Source organism: Danio rerio, chromosome 25, assembly GCF_052040795.2.
Source record: "Danio rerio strain M-AB ecotype USA chromosome 25, GRCz13ab, whole genome shotgun sequence".
NCBI lineage: Eukaryota > Metazoa > Chordata > Actinopteri > Cypriniformes > Danionidae > Danio > Danio rerio.
Genome location: NC_141045.1, coordinates 34,830,165 through 34,850,926, shown reverse-complemented (window position 1 = coordinate 34,850,926; position 20,762 = coordinate 34,830,165). Strand labels below are relative to the sequence as shown.

The following is a 20,762-nucleotide window of genomic DNA, read 5'->3' as shown; positions in this document are numbered from 1 at the left end:
TAATCGCACCCACGCACACATGCATGCATATATTTGAGAAAATGTTTAAATATATAATATAAATTTATATGATACAAATTATATATACATTTAAATATCTATGTAACAAGATTGTTTTTGTAAAGTTTTGTTTCTATCACATATACATAATAAGTAAATATAATGCACACATATATTATTTCAAAACAAACTTTTATTTTGGATGCGATTAGTCTTTGTCCAGCACTAATAAAAATAAAGTAACTAAGAATTTATTTGTAGTTATTTAACTTATGTTCCCCTTAAAAATGAACATTTGAAAATAATTTTTAAAATAATCAAGTGTTAAATTTAGTTTAAATCTTATAGTTCATAGAATTATAATGGAAAAAAAATTATAATAAACTGTTGTTTTCATTTATTTACATTTGTTTTTACTTTTGTTACCCATAAATATTATCTTTGAGCTATTTTGTTAGTTTTTAATAGAATGTTATTTTTAAATTAATTTTATAATAATGTATATTTTAATAAAGAAATAAAAAAATCTAATTGTTTAAGTTTTTATATATTGTATATGTTATTACTATAAAATTATCTTCTTTCATTAAGCACATTAGTATCTATTAGGCTTATTTTTTATATTGTAAAGAAATTATTGTTAAAATTAAGATTTTATTTGATCTAAAAAATTAATAAAATTTGTTGTTTCTATGTTCCCCCTCAACTTGTTGTAATTATTGCTTAAAATAAAATAAATTAACATTTTGTTACATTTTCTAATAGATATCATAGTTGTTTTTTTTTCTTGTACATTTTTTTTGAATGATCCATATTCACTTCATTTGTACCCCATCATTTTCCCCAGCAGTCAGTTTACATAACACAGTTACATAATGCAGATTCACAGCATCTTTTGTTTTAAAAGTCATCATGTTCTCAGTGTCTCCTGTAATGAATGCATTGAGGAAGATCAGCCCTCCCCTGCGCCTGTTACATCTTTCTCAAAGCTTCCTTTATTCCCTCAGGCTCTGTGCAGGAGATGAGCCAGTTACAGATGAAGCTCCAGCAGGTCCAGTCCGCTCGCACCATCAGTGAAGACATCAGCAAAGCCCTGCAGGTCAGCCAGTCAACCGCTCTCTGACAGGGTCATTAAAGGGATAGATCAAACAAAAATCAAAATGTCCTGTCAATTTTCTCACCCAGAGGTAGGCATTGGGCGATAACCAGTTTCAAGGTTTACTGCGGTTTGGAAAAGTCAAGGGTTTAAAATCCCTGAAATGTTTTGTTTTACTGTTACTATGTTTTTTTTTACAACTACTTTATTTAGTTTTTTCAGGGCCAAAGTATCTCCAGCAGAAAATCTACTATTAATCTCACGATTCAGCAAACATCTGACACACGAATCGCTTATCCACCAACATGCAAGCATGCTATAGACCTTAACAGTGCAGTGGCTTACTTTATATCCAAAATAGAAGAAAGATATCCAAAGATGACTTTTCAAGTTGTAAAGAAATCACTGTTTTTAAACTGATGAAGACAGCAGAAATATATTGTGTTCATTGGGGTGGAAAGTTAACCAAACATTTAAAAAATAACTTATTTTAGAGCAGTAATCACAATACTGTGATATTTTTTTTATCCAAGGTTATCTACCCAAAGGTCATCCAAGATAATGGTGACTTTTATTTTTCCTTCAGTAGAACATTAACCTCTTAATGCCCAAGATGTTTTTTTTACATGCATTTTTTTATTTCTCTTTGGTGTTTGAGCTTATTGGAACCTAAATACAATAGAAATCTAAGTGTCATCTGTTGATATGATGTACTTTTAGAGAAAAATGATGCCCGTATATGTGGACTCGTGGTCTGAATTTACATAAATTGCTTTTTCCTAACTGTTTTTAATGCATTAATAAAACGCACATATTTTTCAACATGTTTTGACTATCAGAGAGTAAAAACAAAATTTCTTTTTTCCCATTTTGGACGGTTAAAAATAGTGTTCGGGACATTTCATATGCTGCAAAACAGTTGCAGGATGACATTGTATGTTTGTAACAAAATATAAAACATTCAAAGTGTTTTAGAAAGCCACTTAAAAGCTAAAATGTGCTGTCCATGTTTGTGATTTATAAAATGGCAGTGAATGGTTGACAGGTTTTTAGATGGAAAAATAAACGCATTAATGAGTTCAAATCAACAGCCGTGGCACATTGAGGTCTCATGAAGTGCTGAAGATGACTAGAGCTTGCACTTTTTGGACTTTCCCAGAATATAGTAGGGTTATCAAGCTGTACTGCAAACGCCCTTGCATTTTTGATACTGTTAGCAAGACGTTGTATTCTGTTATTATGGAAACAAAGATTTCCTCCGAGTTTTGACAACTGGTTGCGAGATGCAATGAGCTTCATCCACTTGGAAAAAATTAGGTTTACACTAAATGACAATACTAGGGCTTTTTTCTGAAACATGGGACCCATTTAGAATTTTTTTTCTGAGCATGTCACATGATTAGGTACTTTATAAATACCCGAGGACTCGTAATCTTTATTAAAAATCTTTAATATTTAATCGTAATCTTTATTAAAAAAGACTTTTTTAATAATTTTGGGTTATTTATTTACATTTTTTTTTATAATTTATTCATTTTATTTGCTTAACTGTTTTTATTTATTTTATTATTATTTTGTTATTATCCTGAGTAATTTTTTCTTCTTCTTCTTTCTTTAAATGATAAATGTAATTCCAACTTGTGTATAATATTTAAATAATATTTGTTTAAATTTCTCTGCAAAAATACAAGTTATATCTGAAAAGTTTAATAAATAAATAAATAAATAAAAAAAGATGATGACTAGAGCATGCTTGAACAGGATTTCAGGTGCTGCAGTTTGTTGATGAATATTGGTGATTGTGTCATCAGCTCTCGTATTTGAGTCTATCAAAAGCCACAAGACTACAATCAGACTGCCATGGCACATGATCATGCACTTGAACTGTTTGACCAGGCTGTGGATTAAACCTAATATATTATAAATAATGTTAAGAGTCTCACACGTACCAATCATTTCGCTTCACGAGACATCAGTGTGATCAGGAGCCATAGCTATTGATTTAGACATCTTGGATGACCTGTGGGTGTAAAAATAAACAGGGCGTTTTCATTTTTTGTCGAAAATGGAAATTTTATTATATGGAAATGTTTAGCTTGTGTGTTTCTTCTGTAACAGGATGAACTGAGCGAACTGAAAGAGCAGATCAATCTGTATGAGTCGGCCATTAAATGCGGAGCCCTGGAGTCTAACGGAGACTGGGAGAACCAGCTGTCTGAGTCCTACATGGATCTGGGGATCAAGAAGTCCAAGTGGAGAAATGGACGAATCCACAGGTATCGCACTGAAGTGATGCGAATGATTCATTCGGGAAAATTCCATCATCATTTACTCGTGATTCACTTATCACAAGCCTGTTTGTAATGTTTGTGCGAGTAATTAAAAATGCTCCAATTATTGTTAAAATCTAACATACACCTGGGAAACTTTAGAGCGTACTGACACTACGTACAGTTGCCTTGAACCAGGACAAAACACGCTTGTCCCCCCTCCTCTCTTCCCTGACGGCCCACACTCAACATTACATTCGGGACTGGGCACGCTTGCGTCATCGATGATGCGCTGTTTAGTATGCACGCTCGCTCAGAACAGTTGAGATTGTTTCAGTTGAAATAGTCAAAGTCAAAGTCATCCATGCCTGAGCCCAATTCAGAGCACTCACACTTCTTAAATGATCCGGGAAACGGGCCTGAGCGCGGTTCAGATAGCATAGTGTGAGTCTTAAGTAGGGGTGTGAATCTTATGGGAATCATCCAATTTCAATTCTAGAAGTCACGATTCCATTCATAATGATTCTTGACCTACATTTTTTTTCCTATTTAGCTATACAAATACATCTTTCCAACTTTACATTTTAACCACAATTACCATTTCTATGATTTTGTATATGATTTGAGTTTTTTTTTATCACAGTACTGCCATCTTAAATGATTTCATCTTGTAACAAAGTTATATTCAGCTTGAACGAGCTCTGAATTTTACACAAACTTCAGATTACAAGAGCAATTATAAAGAACAAATTATTCCAAAAAAGAGAGCATTATTTTTTTTGGCAAGGAAATGTATTAAACGCAAGAAATATTTATATAGAAATTGTGTTAGAATATTATAATGAAACTGCTTGGAGTCACAGAGAACTAGCTTTAAAATATTATGGTTCACAGTGCTTCATTTACTGCAGCACTTTCACTTTCGTTCACAGTTTCTTCATCTTTGTCCAAATGATGCTAATTCAGCAGCATACTTGCATGCGCCCGTCAACGCTTATTTTTCTGTTTGTAGCTCACGCCCGCGCAAGCTCGCATCATCACAACCTGATTTGAATACAGAAACTTTTGAGCATCGATTGTGAATTTCAATTCATCGATTAATCAAAATAATAACTGTAGTAATAATAATAATAAAAAGAAAGAAATAATAAAAAAGAATTAAGAAACTTAATCAAACATTTAATCCTTTTTAATGCTACTTTTTTTAAAGGTTCACGAAACACCAAAACACATTTTTTGAGCTGTTGACAGTCATATATGTGTCCCAAACTGCTAAAAACACCGTTAGGACACATATTTCACTAAAAAGTGAAAATTGGTTGTTTTTGCGTTATTTCGTAAAAATTCGTACTTCCGATTTGAAACAAATTTTTGAAGCTGCATCATGGTCATGAGATCTTAGCGTGTATTCCAGCTTGTAGACTGGACGTCTGTACCTGGGAGTGCCTTATTACGTCTCTGAGTGTGTTGCATTAATGCATGAGTAAGGCTTGGTTCAAACCAATCAGCGTGCTCTATTGTGCAACTTCATTAATATGCTTGAGAGTTACAGTGTTCAGACAACAGAGAGACGCCGCATTGTGTTGCTAAGCGGGAGAATAAGAATTGTTTGGAGATACGGGTCAGTAGTGTTGCTTTTATAATTTGCTGCAGTGAAGGTTTTGTTTTTATTTTCCCGCTATGAGAGTGCAGCTAGACCCACGTGTGGATTACAGTGCACGCGACGCGCCATAGAAATACGTGTCTAAGGAACGTTGTTTACCCGAGAGCTTTTGTCATCTGGAAATGGTGAAATCTGGATTTGCTGCTTGTCCCCTTTTAATAAAGACGCGGATCCAGTTTGTGTTGATTGTCCTGTCTCTACAGATTTGGTAAGTTAGCGACTAGTGGTCTTTGTTTGTTTATTCAGAGGCAAAGTTAGTTCATATGGTCAGCAGAACTCTTTCAGTGTTTAAAGACGGACCATAGTCAAATGATTTTTAAGTTAAATCATGGACTGATAAGTTTATTATGGACTGAAAAATCTGCTGTAAATGCTGCTCTCCCGAGTGTAAACATGCAAGCGCCACAATCAAGCTTACCGTTGTGGAGGATTTTCACCGACAGGAATGACACACACGGCTTTCTGATGCTACCTACCAAGTGCATCTAAGTTATAGAGAAATGCGGAGGTTTTTTTTCTCTCATTCGCTGTGCGGTAACAAACATTGCATGAAAAATACACACTTCCAGCAATTCCTCAAATTAAGTATCTCGTTTGTCACGAGGGGCTTGAAAGAAATTGCTGAATGAAAGAGCCAAACTGCAGTTAAAGATTGTTTTGCCTCTGTGAAAATCAAATCCAAATTGACACTCCCATTTTTATGCAAATCTTTACGGACCATGCCTTTTTTTTCCTACTCCCCCCCCCCAAACAGAGCTGGACATGGCCACTTTCATGACCTTTACCAAAGTAGAGGTGTGAAAAAACCCTGCTGAAATAGATGTGTTTCATGGCCCTTTAAAGACTTAAAACGATGCATAATCAAAGCTAAAAAAAACAAACAATCAAAATGAAATAATTAGTCAATAATTAAAAAAATATCAACATCTGAAATTAAAATACTCTCCTCTTCTGTTTTTGGTAACTGTGGTAAAGTCAGGATATTTTTAGGACACCCCTTGAGTGCCTGGCCTGACGTCATTTTAATTAATTCAGTTTTTTCCCTGTGATATCAAAGCATGGTCAATTTAATGTGCTAACTACACTAACTATAACTGGTGTGTTCCAGCACACCTCATATTTCAGACTCGAACTTGAAGGAGGACGTGGTGCGCGAGCTGAAGAATGAGCTGCAGCGATGCTTGAGTCACTTGAAGAGCAAACGGCTGAAGATCTCCGAGCTGCAGGAGGAACTGAGACGCTCACAAAGCAGAATTGAGACACTGGAGACACGCATACAGCAGGCTGACAGGACCATACGGGACTCTCAGGTCAGACTGCTGACGCTGGGCCTGTGTGTCTGTGTGTTTGATCTGCTGCTGTAGATGCTGGACTCACATGTTCTGTGTTTGCTGCAGGTGAGGGAGAGCAGTTTGGAGAAACAGCTGGAGGAGTCTCAAGTCACAGCTGGCCCTCAGGAAGAACTCAGCAGACTGCAGGAGAGACTGGAGGTCTGGATACATTTGAGAAATAAAAAATTAAATGCATTTATGTGCATTTATGTCCCCGTAAACTATAACATATTTTATTATTCTTATAAGAAATGGAAAACTAAATACAGGAAAACAAAAATTTCCAAACATTTGAAATACATATTTTTTAATAGGTCTTTTTAATCAACATTAATTAGAAAAAAAGAATTAAGGAAACAAAACAAACATTTGATATGTTGTACTTCTTTTTATTGAATGAAACAACATGCAATCAGTATTGAATAAGAAAATTGTCCATAATTAATTATATTAACCTGTACAATAAGTTTAGGGAAGCAATGCCATAACGTAGATAAAATGTATAAAATAACCCTAACTGCTTAAACTAATTGAAATTAAGTTCAATATTTATTAATATTGTTGTTGTTGTTGTTGTTATTTTATTTATTTGACTAAGTTAAATTACTTATTATAATTAATATTTTATTCCATTTGACATTAGGTTGAATTTGTTTATTATTATTATTTTTATTTTAATTTAAATGTTAAATGTTTAATTACTTATTAATATTATTATTATTATTGTTATTTTATTTAGTTGACAGTTAAATTACTTATTATTTTTATTTTTATTGTTATTATTATTATTAATATTATTATTATTTTATTTTAAAATTGTTAAATTACAAAATTGTATTTTATTATTATTATTATTATTACTATTTTTTAAATTGTTAAATCACAAATTTGTATTATTATTATTATATTTATTTTATTTATTTGACATTAAGTTAAGTTACATATTAATATTATTTATTATTATTATTATATTTATTTAAAATTAAGTCAAATTGCTTCTTATTAGTTTATTTATTTGACTAAGTTAAGTTACATACTATTATTATTATTATTAATATAATTTTTTTATTTGACATTAAATTAAGTTGCATATTATTAGTAGTATTTTATTGTTTTGACAGTTAAATTACTTTATTATTATTATTATTATTATTATTATTATTATTATATTTTGAAATGGTTAAATTACAAATTTTTATTATTATTATTTTATTGTTATATTTATTTGAAATTAAGTTAAATTACTTATTATTATTATTATCATTTTATTTATTTGACATTAAGTTAAGTTACATATTATTATTATTATCATTATTATTATTATTATTATTATTATTATTATTATTGTTATTATTATATTCCTTTGACATTAGATTAATTTACATATTATTATTGTTATTATTACTATTTTTTTAATTGTTAAATTACAAATTTGTATTATTATATATTTTTATTTATTTGACATTAAGTTAAGTTACATATTATTATTATTATTATTATTATTATACCATTGTTTTATTTATTTTACTAATTAAAATTAATAATAATTATTATTATTATTATTAATTTATTTAAATATATATTTATTACCAAAACAAAGTTATAAAGAACATACAGAAGCTAATTAAACAATACGTTTGTAGATTAACCTATACCAAAAGAATAATGCAAGATGATAGTAAATTGATCCGCTCTGGTCTTTTGTTTCAAAAGTCGGTGTTGGGTGACCAGCCATCATCATCATTATCTGTATTATGAACTGCAGGTTCTGGAGAAGAGGAATCAGGAGCTGAAGCAAAGTGAAGACAAACTAAAAGCAGTGAACTCTGAACTCTGCACCAAGATGAGGGAGATGATCCAGGAGCTGGACCAGGAGAAACAGGAGGCAGCAGAGAGGTCACAAACTTCGTAATGCTGATAGAGCACGACTAATATAGTGATGCTTCCTCTGTGGCTGCTCAACTTCTGTGTGTGTTTGTGTGTGTCTGCGCTTGTGTGTGTTGTTTGTTCGTGCGTGTGTCTGTATTTGTGTGCGTGTGTGTGCAGGAATGAGAGGACTCAGCAGCAGTTCAGAGATGATGTGGTGAACGGTGTCCGTGAGCAGCTCACACAGGAACACACAGCTCACATCCAGCAGCTCAGCAGCCAACATCAACAACAAATCCAACAGCTCCAGTACTGCACCTTCACACACATACGCTCACCTTCAATATACACTCATAATCAACATGCACACATGCTCACCTTCAATATATATACTCATAACAAACACGCACATGGCCACTTCAAAATACAGTCCATAATTATTTCCTATTTAATCTTTTAAAGTGTATTTGAGGACTATTCAGATTTCTGTATCAGTGGTCATTCATTAGCAGCAAGTATCAGTATTTTTAAACATGAACATTGTCATGTTAATCTTTCCTACGGGGCGTCGCGGTGGCACAGTGGGTAGCACAATCGTCTCACAGCAAGAAGGTTGCTGGTTCGAGCCCCAGCTGGATCAGTTGGCATTTCTGTGTGGAGTTTGCATGTTCTCCCCCTGTTCGCGTGGGTTTCCTCCGGTTCCCCCCCTCAGTCCAAACGCATGCACTATAGATGAATTGGATAAGTTAAATTGGCTGTAGTGTATGTGTGTGAATGAGTGTGTGTGGGTGTTTTCCAGTGTTGGGTTGTAGCTGGAAGAGCATCCGCTACGAAAAACATATGCTAGATAAGTTGGCTGTTGATTCCGCTGAGGCGACCCCTGATTAAAAAAGAGACTAAGCCGAAAAGGAAATGAATGAATGAAACTTTCCTAAGACATTGAAAATTCTATGACTGTTTACTATGAGTGTAACGGATCACGGTTAATCCGTGATTCGTACGGATCACAACCCGCGGTTCAGAACACACATGACTCTCATACTAATACATTTTTTGCTTGTAGATTAATTCAAAAGTTTTAACGAACATATAGAGATCCGTGTCACGTCATTCAAATCACACTTATTTAAAGCACTTAGTCTTCCCTGTAAAATGTAATGATGGCGGAAGAAGTTGTGGTAGGTTATTGGGGATGTGGTGGGTTTCTTCGGTTATTAAAGGTGTTTTCTGTCACTACTTGTTTAGCATTAATGCATTCAATGTAAGCTGCACGATTAATCATTAAAAGATCGGGATCTCAACACCCACACAACATAAATTATAAATGATGGTGTTTTGCATTTGTTTATTATTTCTTTGAATCGCTGCATTCAAATCTGTGTTTGAAAATGCAAAAATCAAGAGATTCAGTCTTTAGTTTACAAACAGTAAAATAAAACAGAAGTACGGGGACAGTTTATAGTTTAGATAAAACCACTGATGTTATGGTAAAGATTTAAATCACCGTCATATGCATTTAACTTGACACTCAAATGACAGTTGTAGGCAGCAATTCCATTATTTAACCTGTAGGTGGAGACAGCTTCCCGTCAGAAATATGCCACTGAACAATTCTTCAAAAATAAGTTTTAAAATAAATAAGGGTTGTAAATTATAATGTTAGATTTCTACATTTAGCGTTATCAGCAACAGTAGCAGTAACAGTGAAGTTTTCACAGTACTGAATATTTTACCGTTTATTTTTATTTAGCTGATTGTTTCTTCATCTTATTTGTAATAAATTTACAGCTTCTAAGTTCTGTTTGCTTAAACCAAAAGTGTCTTGCAGAGCTGTTTTTGCAATAAATGGAAAGCAAATTACATCTGTCTTCTCCCCTTTTTGTCTGATCAGTACTAAAATGTAAAATCTGCTAATGCCATCCATTATACCACTTATACCCACAGAAGCCTAATTGCACCACACGTTCACTTGTTACCTACAAAAAGCAATCTGTCAGTTCATGATAGATTATGACATTCATTACCATCCACAGGTCAAAGCTGACGGATCTCAGTCAGGAAGTGTTAGCGGTACAGGAATGCTACCTTGCGGTTTGCAAAGAGAAGGACAAGTTGGAGGAAAATCTCCACAACAAACTTGAAGAAGAGAGGACATCGAAAGAAAAGGAGGTCAGGACTTCTGACCTATTCATTTTTATTTATTTAATGATTGTTTGCTTTGTTCATTTAATTGTTTTTGTTTGTACTTTTTTTATTTTAATTCATTTAAATTATTTTTTTTACTAAACTAAAAATAGTTTGTTTCATTGTTTTTGTAATATATGTATATTTTTGTTTAATTTAATTACTTAATTGAATCTAAATGTGATAGAATTTTAAAATAATAATTAATCATTTAATAATAATAATAATAATAATAATGATTAATTAATTGTATTTATTCATTATTAATATTTTTATATATTTATATTAATATTTTTAATAAGTTATTTTTACTTTTCAATATTATAAATTTGACATTTATTTGTTTAATATATTCAAATTAAAGTAATTATTTAAGTAATTGTAATTTTCAAAGTAATTTAAACCAATTGCACTTCCACCTTATTTAATGATTTGCTTTTTTAATTCATTTAATTGCTATTATTTTTTCATTTTATCATTTAATTCTTTATACATGTTAATTCCAAAAGATTTTTAGGATTACATTTATAAATAGAAATTTTAATTTAAGATTTTACTCTGTTTACACACCTTTCCTTGAACTCTTAACTATTCATTTAGTTAGTTAATTGTTTTATATTTGTTTAATATATTCAAATTACTTCTAGTAATTAGCTATTTAAATTAATTCATTATTTTAGTATAAATATACTTTTTAAACAAAATACATTTCCAGCTTATTTAACAATTAATAATTATTTTTATGTAATAATGTAATTGTTTATGTATGATTTTGATCAATTGAAATTGATAAATTAATATATTTATTTATATTTAATAATAAACAAAAAACGATTTATATATTCCAATAGCTATTACACATTTTGTATTATTTTACATACCTCAGCTTTAACCATTTTAATTATCTAGCTAATTAGTTAATTGGGTAACATTTTAGAATAATTATCCGTTAGTTAATGTATTTACTAACATTATCTAAGTATAAATAATCTTATTCAGCATCTATTAATCATAGTCCAACATTTTCTAATGCATTAAAATCCAAGGTTTTGTGTTAACATTAGTTAATAAACCATGAGATAACATGATCTAAAGTTATTTAATGGTCCCGTGGAAGAGCTGGCAGGACGAGCAGGAGACGGTTAGTGATGATCTTCAAAAATCCTTAGCTTATACTCCAAGCCAAGACGGCAGGATCTTACTGAATGTGTCAAATATTTTGCATGAAATTATAATTGGTCAAATTTCAGACATGTTTGTATTCATTATTAAACAACACAATAGTAATGTTTTAATTTCAGAAGAGTTCAATATTTGTTGGAGTACAACATTGTATTTTTTATGCTGACCAATTACTGCATTTTCTGCAAAACAACATGCTCTGCTTAACAGTAGTTTTATTGAATATTTTATCAGACAATTATATAAAATAAAACAAACATTTTTACTCACACTAATACACTTTCTTTATTAAATAAATGTAACCCTGGTGAGCAACTTAGACTTAATTCAAATACATAAAATCTTCATTACTCCTCACAGTGGTCTATGATTTCAACTATTTAATTTCAAAAACATACTCAAAAGCAAAAGCTTGCTGAATTCTCATCCCCAAAAATATCAAGCTATTATTTTTGTGAGTTTTAAATGCACAATATGTAAGATTAAGATTTAGCCTCAATAAAATATTAGTTATAAAGCAGAGGTCGCGTTTTTTTCAGCAGTGACGGAAAAATCTGAAGGTGATCCGTCATTTTGACGAATTATGTTGAGGATGATCTATTGTAATTTGTAGCTAACTGTAATTCCCACTCTTGTCCGGCTGATGGCGATTGTCCTTGTTTTGTCTCCTCTTTGTCACCGCTGCGTACAGTTGCAAAAATGTCACAGCAGCTGAGTGTGAGAAGTTTCTTTAAACGTCCAAATAGTTGCAATATTAATAATAAAATTGAAAAAAAGAGGAAGTGATGCAGTGGACGATGGAAGAACAAACAGACAAAAATCCTCAGTCGCCGACAGCTGTTACGAGCCAACCAAGGAGGCCAGGTGCTTTGGAGTTCGTTGTGAGCACTAACGAACGCTGAGGGGTGCAGCCGCGCCCCTGGTGCAGAAGGAGCGTGTGCTGTTGTATTTTTTCCTGGCGAAACGAGTGTTTGCAGTATCGGGAAATCCCACATTCAGAGAATCCAGCAAACTTAGTTCTGATCACAGCCTTAGGAGAAATGTTTACTAACTACAAAACGCTGACTGAAGTGGCTCCTGTAATTCCGGTCTTTGGTCACGAAAAGTCGACTTTCCGAGGCAAAGAAAGAGTTTAATGACAACTGCCTCTGCATCAGTCTCCCTTGATGCGTTTGATTACGCACAGGCAAGCACCCAGTTCAGGTCGACGCAGGAGGAAGATATGAGTTAAGGCAGATAGGAGTTTTTGTTCATTTGTCAAGTAAATAAATGAATAATTTAACCTATTTGCTCGTCGTTCAAGTTCATGATAAAAATATGAATGAAAAAAGGGATTAGAAAGTCTGCAAATTAAATAACGATCAATAATAAGATATGATTACATTTTTACAACCCTCTCCGTCAAAATGACAGACAATAAGAAAGTCTAACGTGAACTTTTCTATAAAGATAATATATCGTATAAGTAAGGGATAGTCAATGGCTTGACGTGCGTTAAAGAATTTTAATGCACGACGTAGAGGTTAACGCAAAGTGCATTAAAATCCTTAAACACTGCCTGAAGCACTGCCTGAAGCTTCCAACATTTTTAAACACGCGCTTTTCTTATACATAAACTGCCGATTTGACTTTAAAATAATTATATTCTCGCTTGAAAAACTCTTGAACTTAATTTTGTGGCATAATTTATGAGTATTTTCCTAATTTTGTGGATTCCCGTCCGCCATAAACAGTCCTAATCTGTTTCCTGTGCAGCGCATGCGAGTTGCTATGGTAATTTTAAACGTTTGGGAGAAGCACGTTTATTTCGAGCTGTGATCAAAACTGACTGGAACTACCTGTGCGTTTCAACGAAAATAATGCACACCATCCAGCCAATCAGAGTCAAGAATTTCACCAGACCATGGAATAAGATTATATATATAAATAAATATGAGTAATAAACCACTGGAACAGTGCTCTATATTTTGTTGTATTTGCATTGTTCCAAATGTTTCAAAGAATGTTCAAATCTAGAGAAATAAGCAATTTTAATGAGTAATTGACACCCTCAGTTTCAGGTTTAGTTTATATAGAAAACAGGGAAATGCTTTAATATGTTGTGTGTGTTATATAAGACTATGAGTTTCAGCTTTTTATTCTACATAGTATGTATCTGTCTTTTTTTCTGTGTATTCCTGATCTCAGCGGCTTCAGAAGTCTGAGGAGGAGGAGGTGAGGAAGGCCAGGCAGTTGGACACTTGTGAGGGAGCGTGCCAGACCAGTTCCTCTGAGACGGCGGGTCGGCTGATTTCAGAGGAGGAGCTGGAGGTCCAACTTGGTGCTCAGAGAGACACGCTGCTGCGAGAGGCTGCGGCAGCACAAAGCAGAGCCGTGGAGGAGGCTGTGCGGCATGCGGAGAGAGAGATGCTGGAGAAACACACTGAGGACATCACAACTCAGGTGACTCGATTACTAGAACAGTATTATGTATTTTGCTGACTTATGTATTTGCATTATTCCAAATGTTTCGAAGAATTTAGATAAAATCTAGAGAAATAAGCTATTTTAACTTGTAATTAACACTTTTGCTGTTTCCCGGATTGCTATAAAACCAAACCAGAAATCGAAGATGATTTAATATGTTGTGTGTTTTATTAGACTGCACATAGCAGCATTATAATAGAAGCCTGAAATGTATTTATTCTGATAAATCAGAGCGGCTTTTTCTCAATAATTATGAGCAGAAAAACTGGACTGTGTCATAATAAAAGCTCCTGAAGTCTGGACAGTGGCATAATAAAAGCTCTGCTGCTTTTTTCCCATGTCATGCTCGTCTATCCTCAGCAGCTGCTTTAGCGTTTCTCTCAATTCACTGCTGCAGCTTGCAGTCTTACTCCACTTAAACTACCCTTGTTGAATACTTTAGCTCATCCATCAACATGATTTCTGCAGTTCTTTATGATCTAATGAAGACTACAACTCCCATGATTCCACACTCAGTCATGCAGTCATAAAAATGCGGCTTTGTTTGTTGTGACTATGTGCCCTCTAGTGGTGAAAATGACACACTGTGCCTTCTATAATCATTAATAATAATAATAATTTCTGTCTCTAGGTCGAAGGTGCGATATCGAGGGCTCGTTCTCGATGGCTCCAGGACTTGACTTCCCTTCCAGAATACAAAAGCAGCCTGCAGACAGAGAAGGCTGAATGGGAGAGACTTCAACAGCAGCACGTCCAGGAACAGGTGATTCTTGTTTAGATTGCTGGAAACAGGGCTGGGTCTGGATTCAGAATCTTGATTCAATTCGATTCAGAGTCAACATATAAGCATCATATTAGCAAGTCAACATATAAGCCATGTGTTTGACCATGCAAGATGCAATAAGCCACAAAAGTCAAGTAAATTCAGCTCTCACAATCTTCAGGTTGCTTTCACAAACCTTCACAAATCTTCAGGTTGTCTTTTTCATAGTTGAAGGCAAAATTATTTGTTAAATATTTCCCAAGCGATGTTTAACGGAGTAAGGAATTTTTTACAGTACTTCCAACATTTTTGTTGAACGTTTCTTTTTGTTTGGCTGGAATCTAATTTTTACATTTAAAATGCAATACAGGAAAATATAGGAATATAAAAAAATGAAATATGAAATTAATAATAAATGTTATTAAATATAAATATAAAAAGTTTAAAACAAAATGAAAATATAAAAAATAAATTTATATTGTATATAATAATAATAATAATAATGAATTTAATTTATAATGCACTTTTCTAAAACCCAAAGCGCTTACAAGAAAGTAAAAACAAAAAAGCACAGTAAAAATAAAAGAGATATCACAAATTAAAAACAGTCCTAAAAAGATGAGTTTTAAGCAGCTTCTTAAAACAGTCCAAGGAACCAGCATTCCTAATGTTAGTAGGAAGAGCATTCCACAGTTTGGGTGCATGGACAGAGAACGCCCAACCTCCCATGGTGCCGAGTTTGCAGCTAGGCTTAAACAGCGTAGGACCCGAGGCAGAGTGTAGACAGCGAGAGGCAGAGGAAATGGATATCAAGTCACAAATGTAAGCTGGAGCAGAACCATGAACCGCTTTTTATGTTAAAATCAATGTCTTAAAATCAATACGAGAATTGACGGAGTTAAGAAGTGATGTGGTGTCAAATGATGTAGGTGACAAAATGCGTGCAGCAGAATTTTGGATGTATTGTAAAATATTGAGAGAATTAGCTGGTAACCCTTCGAACAGAGAATTGCAAAAATCCAAGCAAGACGTGATAAAAGCATGGGCAAGTGTTTCAGCGTCAGGCCTTGACAGGAAAGGATGTAAGCGGGCTATATGTCGAAGATGATAAAAGGCTGTTTTGGTTAAATGTTTATAATAAGGCTTCAGACTAAGCTGAAGATAAGCACCTGCGGAGATGGTGGTTAGACAGACCCATCAACTGGTAACTGAAATTCACTACACCTCTTGATGTAAGATATATTCACAGCTTTAGAGAATACATATTGAATCAATGACATAAAAAACACGTAAATATTATATACTATATTTATACTGTAACAATGGCTAGATGTGGGACAACGGAGTTGAGGATCAAATAGCAGTTTATTAATAGAATTGTCTTGCAAGCAAACGTCGAAACAAGAACAAACAGGTGCATACAGATAGTCCAAAGTGTGGTGAATAAACAGGCGCATGGTCGGTGCAGGCGGCAAACAATGTTAACAAAGAAACAAAGCAAAGGGACAAGGCCAGGGAAAATGTGTCGTAATGCTCACTTAACAGTTTAACAAGACTCCGCAACGATGTTCCTGTGTGTGCTGAGTTTATAGTCCTTGAAATCAGTCCATAATGATCTTCCGGCTATGTGTGCGTAATCACTTGGAATCAGGAACCAGTGTGTGCGAGGTGCATACTGGGAGTTTTAGTTTGTTAATGTGGCGTGGATTTCTCCAGTGATCCCCAGCCGCTGAATTGCTGGTGATCGTAACAATAACACTTGATTTGCCCAGCCTAATTAATTAATTAATTTCTCCATATGTACATTTTACTTGCACAACATGATGGATGTCAAAACCAATAAGTTTTAGTTAACTTTTGACTGAACCCTAATTGGTACTGAAATCTGTGCTTTCGGGTTCCACATGCTCAACGCTCTTCTCTTAATGGCAGGTCTCTTCAGCGGTGAAGTCAGCGGAGGAGCGGTGGCAGGACACACTCCGCTCTAAATGCAGTGAGCTGGAGGATGGAAACAGGAGATTAGAGGAGCTCCAGGAAGAAGTTCTGACCCTCAGTGCTGAGCTGGAGCGCTCGAGTCAGGAGCGGGACGCCCTCGTCAAAGCAGAGCTGGCTGCAGCCCGAGACGCCTGGATCAGGGACAAGCAGGAGGACATGTCCCGCCTCAGGGTGCAGCTCCAGAGAGAGCACAAGCACAAACTACAAGCTGTCCTGGAGCAGAACCTGGAGCAAACTGGCAAGCAGAGAGAGACGGAGCTGCAGAGAGTCATCAGAGAGAAGGAGCAGGAGTGGAGCGGCGAACAGGAGAGCAGGTTACAATCATCCTAATTAAAACGGCAACACAAGCTTTAACAAACACTTTTGAATTTATATTCCCTGGAATTTTAAATTTAGTTTGTTATTGTTTTTGTGATTTATTTTTTTTATTTTATTTTATTTATTTTTTTATATTTTTTAAAAATCTTTTTCATACTAGCACTAATTCAGGGTGTCCACAAGCTCTTAATAAGTATTAAAAGTTGATAAATCAATGTAGAGAAATGAAAGGCCCTTAAAAAGTATTAAAACGTCTTCAATGCTATTTTGCAAGGTATTAAACTCTATATCATTTTTGATTATGCAGTGTATGGTGTATGCTAAAGTGTGCCTGAATTAAATCTCTTATCAGGATGCTGTGTAGTTTATAAAATCAATGAAATCCTACTAGATTTAACATCAGGCTGCTTTGTTTACTGCATTAATCAAGGCAGCACCCTTAATTTCTGCAGTTCTATTGGCGCCGACCTGCTGAATTAGCTAGATTTAATAGATTTGTATTCAGTAAATGTATAATCTTTTAGTTTTGGATTAGTTTCCTACATTAACATTTATAAGTTAATATACTGCGAGTTAAAAGCTCGCCAGTGTTTCAGGTTGAAAAGTGGTTTTAAGGTCCTAAATGAATGGACAGAGTCTTAAAAAAGGTATTGAATTTTACTCTGACTTCTGTATATACTCTGTAATTAGTTTTTTTTTTTCATATTTCTAACAGGTAATTATTTTAGTATTTTAAGTTAAAATATTAATACAAATATTACTTTATACACATTTATATAAATACTTTTATATTAAACGTTATTAATAGAAACGTTTTAGGAAACGTTATATTTTAGGAAACTTTATTAGGTACACCTTACTGGTACCAGGTTGCACTTCTTTTGCCTTCAGAACTGCCTTAATCCTTCTTGGTATAGATTCAACAAGGTACCGGAAATACGCAGTTGCTACAGATTTGTCTTTTGGACATCCATGATGTGAATCTCCCGTTTCACCACATCCCAAAGGTGCTCTATTGAATTGAGATCTGGTGACTGTGGAGGCCATTTGAGTCCAGTGAACTCATTGTGATGTTCAAGAAACCAGTCTGAGATGATTGGTGCTTACTGACATGGTGTGTTATCCTGCTGGAAGTAGCCATCAGAAGATGGGTACACTGTGGTCATAAAAAGATTGATATGGTCAGCAACAATACTCGGGTAGGCTGTGGTGTTGACACGATGCTCAATTGGTACTAATGGACCCAAAGTGTGCCATGAAAATATCCCTCAAACCATTACACCATCACCAGCAGCCTGAACTGTTCACACAAATCAGGATGGATCCATGGTTTATGTTGTTGATGTCAAATTCTGACCCTATACCATTCAAATGTGGCAGCGGAAATTGAGACTCATCAGACCTGGCAACGTTTTCCCAATCTTCTAATGTCCAATTTTGGTGAGCCTGTGTGAATTGTAGCCTCAATTTCCTGTTCTTAGTTGACAGGAGTGGCACCCGGTGTGGTGTTCTGCTGCTGTAGCCCATCTGCCTCAAGGTTGGACGTGTTGTGTGTTCAGTTTCTATCAGCTGGAACCAGTCTGGCCATTCTCCTCTGACCTCCGGCCTCACAGAACTGCCGCTCACTGGATTTTTTCACTTTTTTGGTGGTAGTGTGGTGTGGAGAGACCCCCCCCCCATGATTGTGAAGCGCTTTGGGTATATGGCCATACACAATAAATGCGCTATATAAATCCACACATTACATAACATTACATTCTGATGCTCGGTTTGAACTGCAGCAGTTGGTTTTGACCATGTCTACATGCCTAATTGCACTGAGTTGCTGCCATGTAGATTAGAAAAAATGTGCTAACAAGCAGATGGACAGGTGTACCTAATAAAGTGACCGGTTAGGGTACATTATAAACATTATTTTATCATTACATATATAGCTGTTATGTTGTAACATATATTGATATATTGATTTTGGGGTTTTATTTACATACAATTACTAAATACTATTTTATGTACTGCAAGATAAAATAAAAATCTCATCCTCAGATTGGCTGTTTTTAGATCTGCTGTCAGGGTGGAGGTTTCACAATAGATTTCGAAAACTCTATTAAGCGTACTTTTATACCTGTTTATAACTTTTTAAACTTTTGCAGCTTTTAAAGGGTTTATTTTTTCCAGTGTCTTGGCGCTGTGTCCTGAGATACAGACCCCCCTGTCTTAATAAGGATGTCATTATTATTAGTTTTTTACTTTCTGCTTTCCCTGATGTCACATTATTGCATTTGTTTGATTCTGGGTGATTTTTATATTCATGTATGCTGCCAGTGTAAAACTTTAATCAAAGGTTTTCTTTTTTTTTTTTTTTTTTTAAGTCTCGAACGGTTTGTTTTGTACCATGCCCTGTGCTTGGTGTTCTCATGTGGTTTTCCAGTGACTAACCTTTCAATTTTTGACACCGGTATCTAAACTTAATCACACACCATGTCTATCTAGACGTTTTGATTTTTCCACTGCTACTGTAGGTCTTTCACTGATGTTCGTTTATCACAGCTTCATGATGTTTCTGGTTTGAAATCTTGTTTTTTTTATCTGATATAAATAGGAATGTGCCTCTCATGTACTTGAGATCCAATCAGTCAAAACTCGGGTATAAAGTGGGGGTTAGACTCTTTCTGAATATGTGGTGTTTTAAAGGCCTGTTGTTTTTCAGACTGCAAGAGGAGAGGCAGAAGCTGCTGGAGGAGCTGCTACAGGACCTGAAGGAGGCGCTGCAGGAGGGAGAGGAGAGGAGAGAGAGTCCTGAGGATACAGAAACCACCAGATCCAGAGTCTGGGAGATCTGCAGACAATCACTCAGCCAGGCCAAGCAGGAGTGGGAGAAGGTGAGCAAAACTGGCCGTTACATGCTACGGTAATGCTAAAAATTTCCGGTTCAGGGATACATTGAAACTAAAGCTGCCAGTATGTGGCAGCTAGTACAATTTTTTTTACGTCTAGTGGTTCCAAACCTCTATGAGTTTCTTTTCTTCACACAAAAGAAGATATTTTGAAAAGACCTTTAACCACTGACATTCATTTTAGGAAAGTCTAAAACTATGGAAGTCAATGGTTACGGATTTTCAACCTTCTTTAAAATATCAATGTAATGAAGTATATTCAGCCATCTTAAGCCATCAGGATGAAGATGGAGAGCTCACTAATTATGAACGATTTTAATACTGAAAATAAACACAGACGATATGGCGGCAGCCCCTCACAGATGATTTCTGCCAAACTGAAAGCTAAACCAAACACAAGCTCCAATCCTGGGCCTTGTTTCAGAAAGGAGGTTAAGTGAGAACTCAGAGTATGTTAACCCTGAAATGAGAGAAACTCTGGGTTTTCAGTTTCAAAATGGCAGGTTTGTAAATTTTTTATTTTTATTTTCATATTTTTCATATGACACATGTTCAAGTTATAGCTCAAATGAAAGCTCTTGCCGGTGCTCATACAGTGTAGCATTCTTTTTACTGAATTATATTCACATATCAAACAGTTGCCGAATGAATCGCGGTGTTTCCATGGCGCAGAAGTGGAAACAATACATTTATGATCAATAAGCAGCCCCAGATAGCACAGACAGCTGTCATCT

General features: G+C 34.6%; 2 protein-coding genes across 16 annotated transcripts in view; both read left to right on the top strand.

Annotated features, from left to right (window-relative positions):
- cops2 (COP9 signalosome subunit 2) overlaps positions 1 to 20,762 on the top strand; it is a 218,010-nt gene that overhangs the window by 38,629 nt on the left and 158,619 nt on the right. The window lies entirely within an intron of this gene.
- The window catches only part of cep152 (centrosomal protein 152), a 47,986-nt gene that overhangs the window by 20,042 nt on the left and 7,182 nt on the right, over positions 1 to 20,762 (top strand). For 4 of the 14 annotated variants that reach the window (XM_087312517.1, XM_087312516.1, XM_087312519.1 and 1 more), the window contains 11 exons: positions 1,008 to 1,099; positions 3,215 to 3,372; positions 6,138 to 6,339; positions 6,427 to 6,519; positions 8,126 to 8,256; positions 8,407 to 8,535; positions 10,260 to 10,395; positions 13,825 to 14,034; positions 14,690 to 14,821; positions 16,754 to 17,130; positions 19,842 to 20,013. In XM_087312517.1, coding sequence (XP_087168643.1) covers positions 1,008 to 1,099; positions 3,215 to 3,372; positions 6,138 to 6,339; positions 6,427 to 6,519; positions 8,126 to 8,256; positions 8,407 to 8,535; positions 10,260 to 10,395; positions 13,825 to 14,034; positions 14,690 to 14,821; positions 16,754 to 17,130; positions 19,842 to 20,013 — 1,832 coding nt within the window. Of the gene's footprint in view, positions 1 to 1,007; positions 1,100 to 3,214; positions 3,373 to 6,137; positions 6,340 to 6,426; positions 6,520 to 8,125; positions 8,257 to 8,406; positions 8,536 to 10,259; positions 10,396 to 11,409; positions 11,552 to 13,779; positions 14,035 to 14,689; positions 14,822 to 16,753; positions 17,131 to 19,841; positions 20,014 to 20,762 lie in introns of those variants that run through there. The other 10 variants (XM_087312511.1, XM_087312510.1, XM_087312515.1 and 7 more) reach the window with 4 other exon arrangements.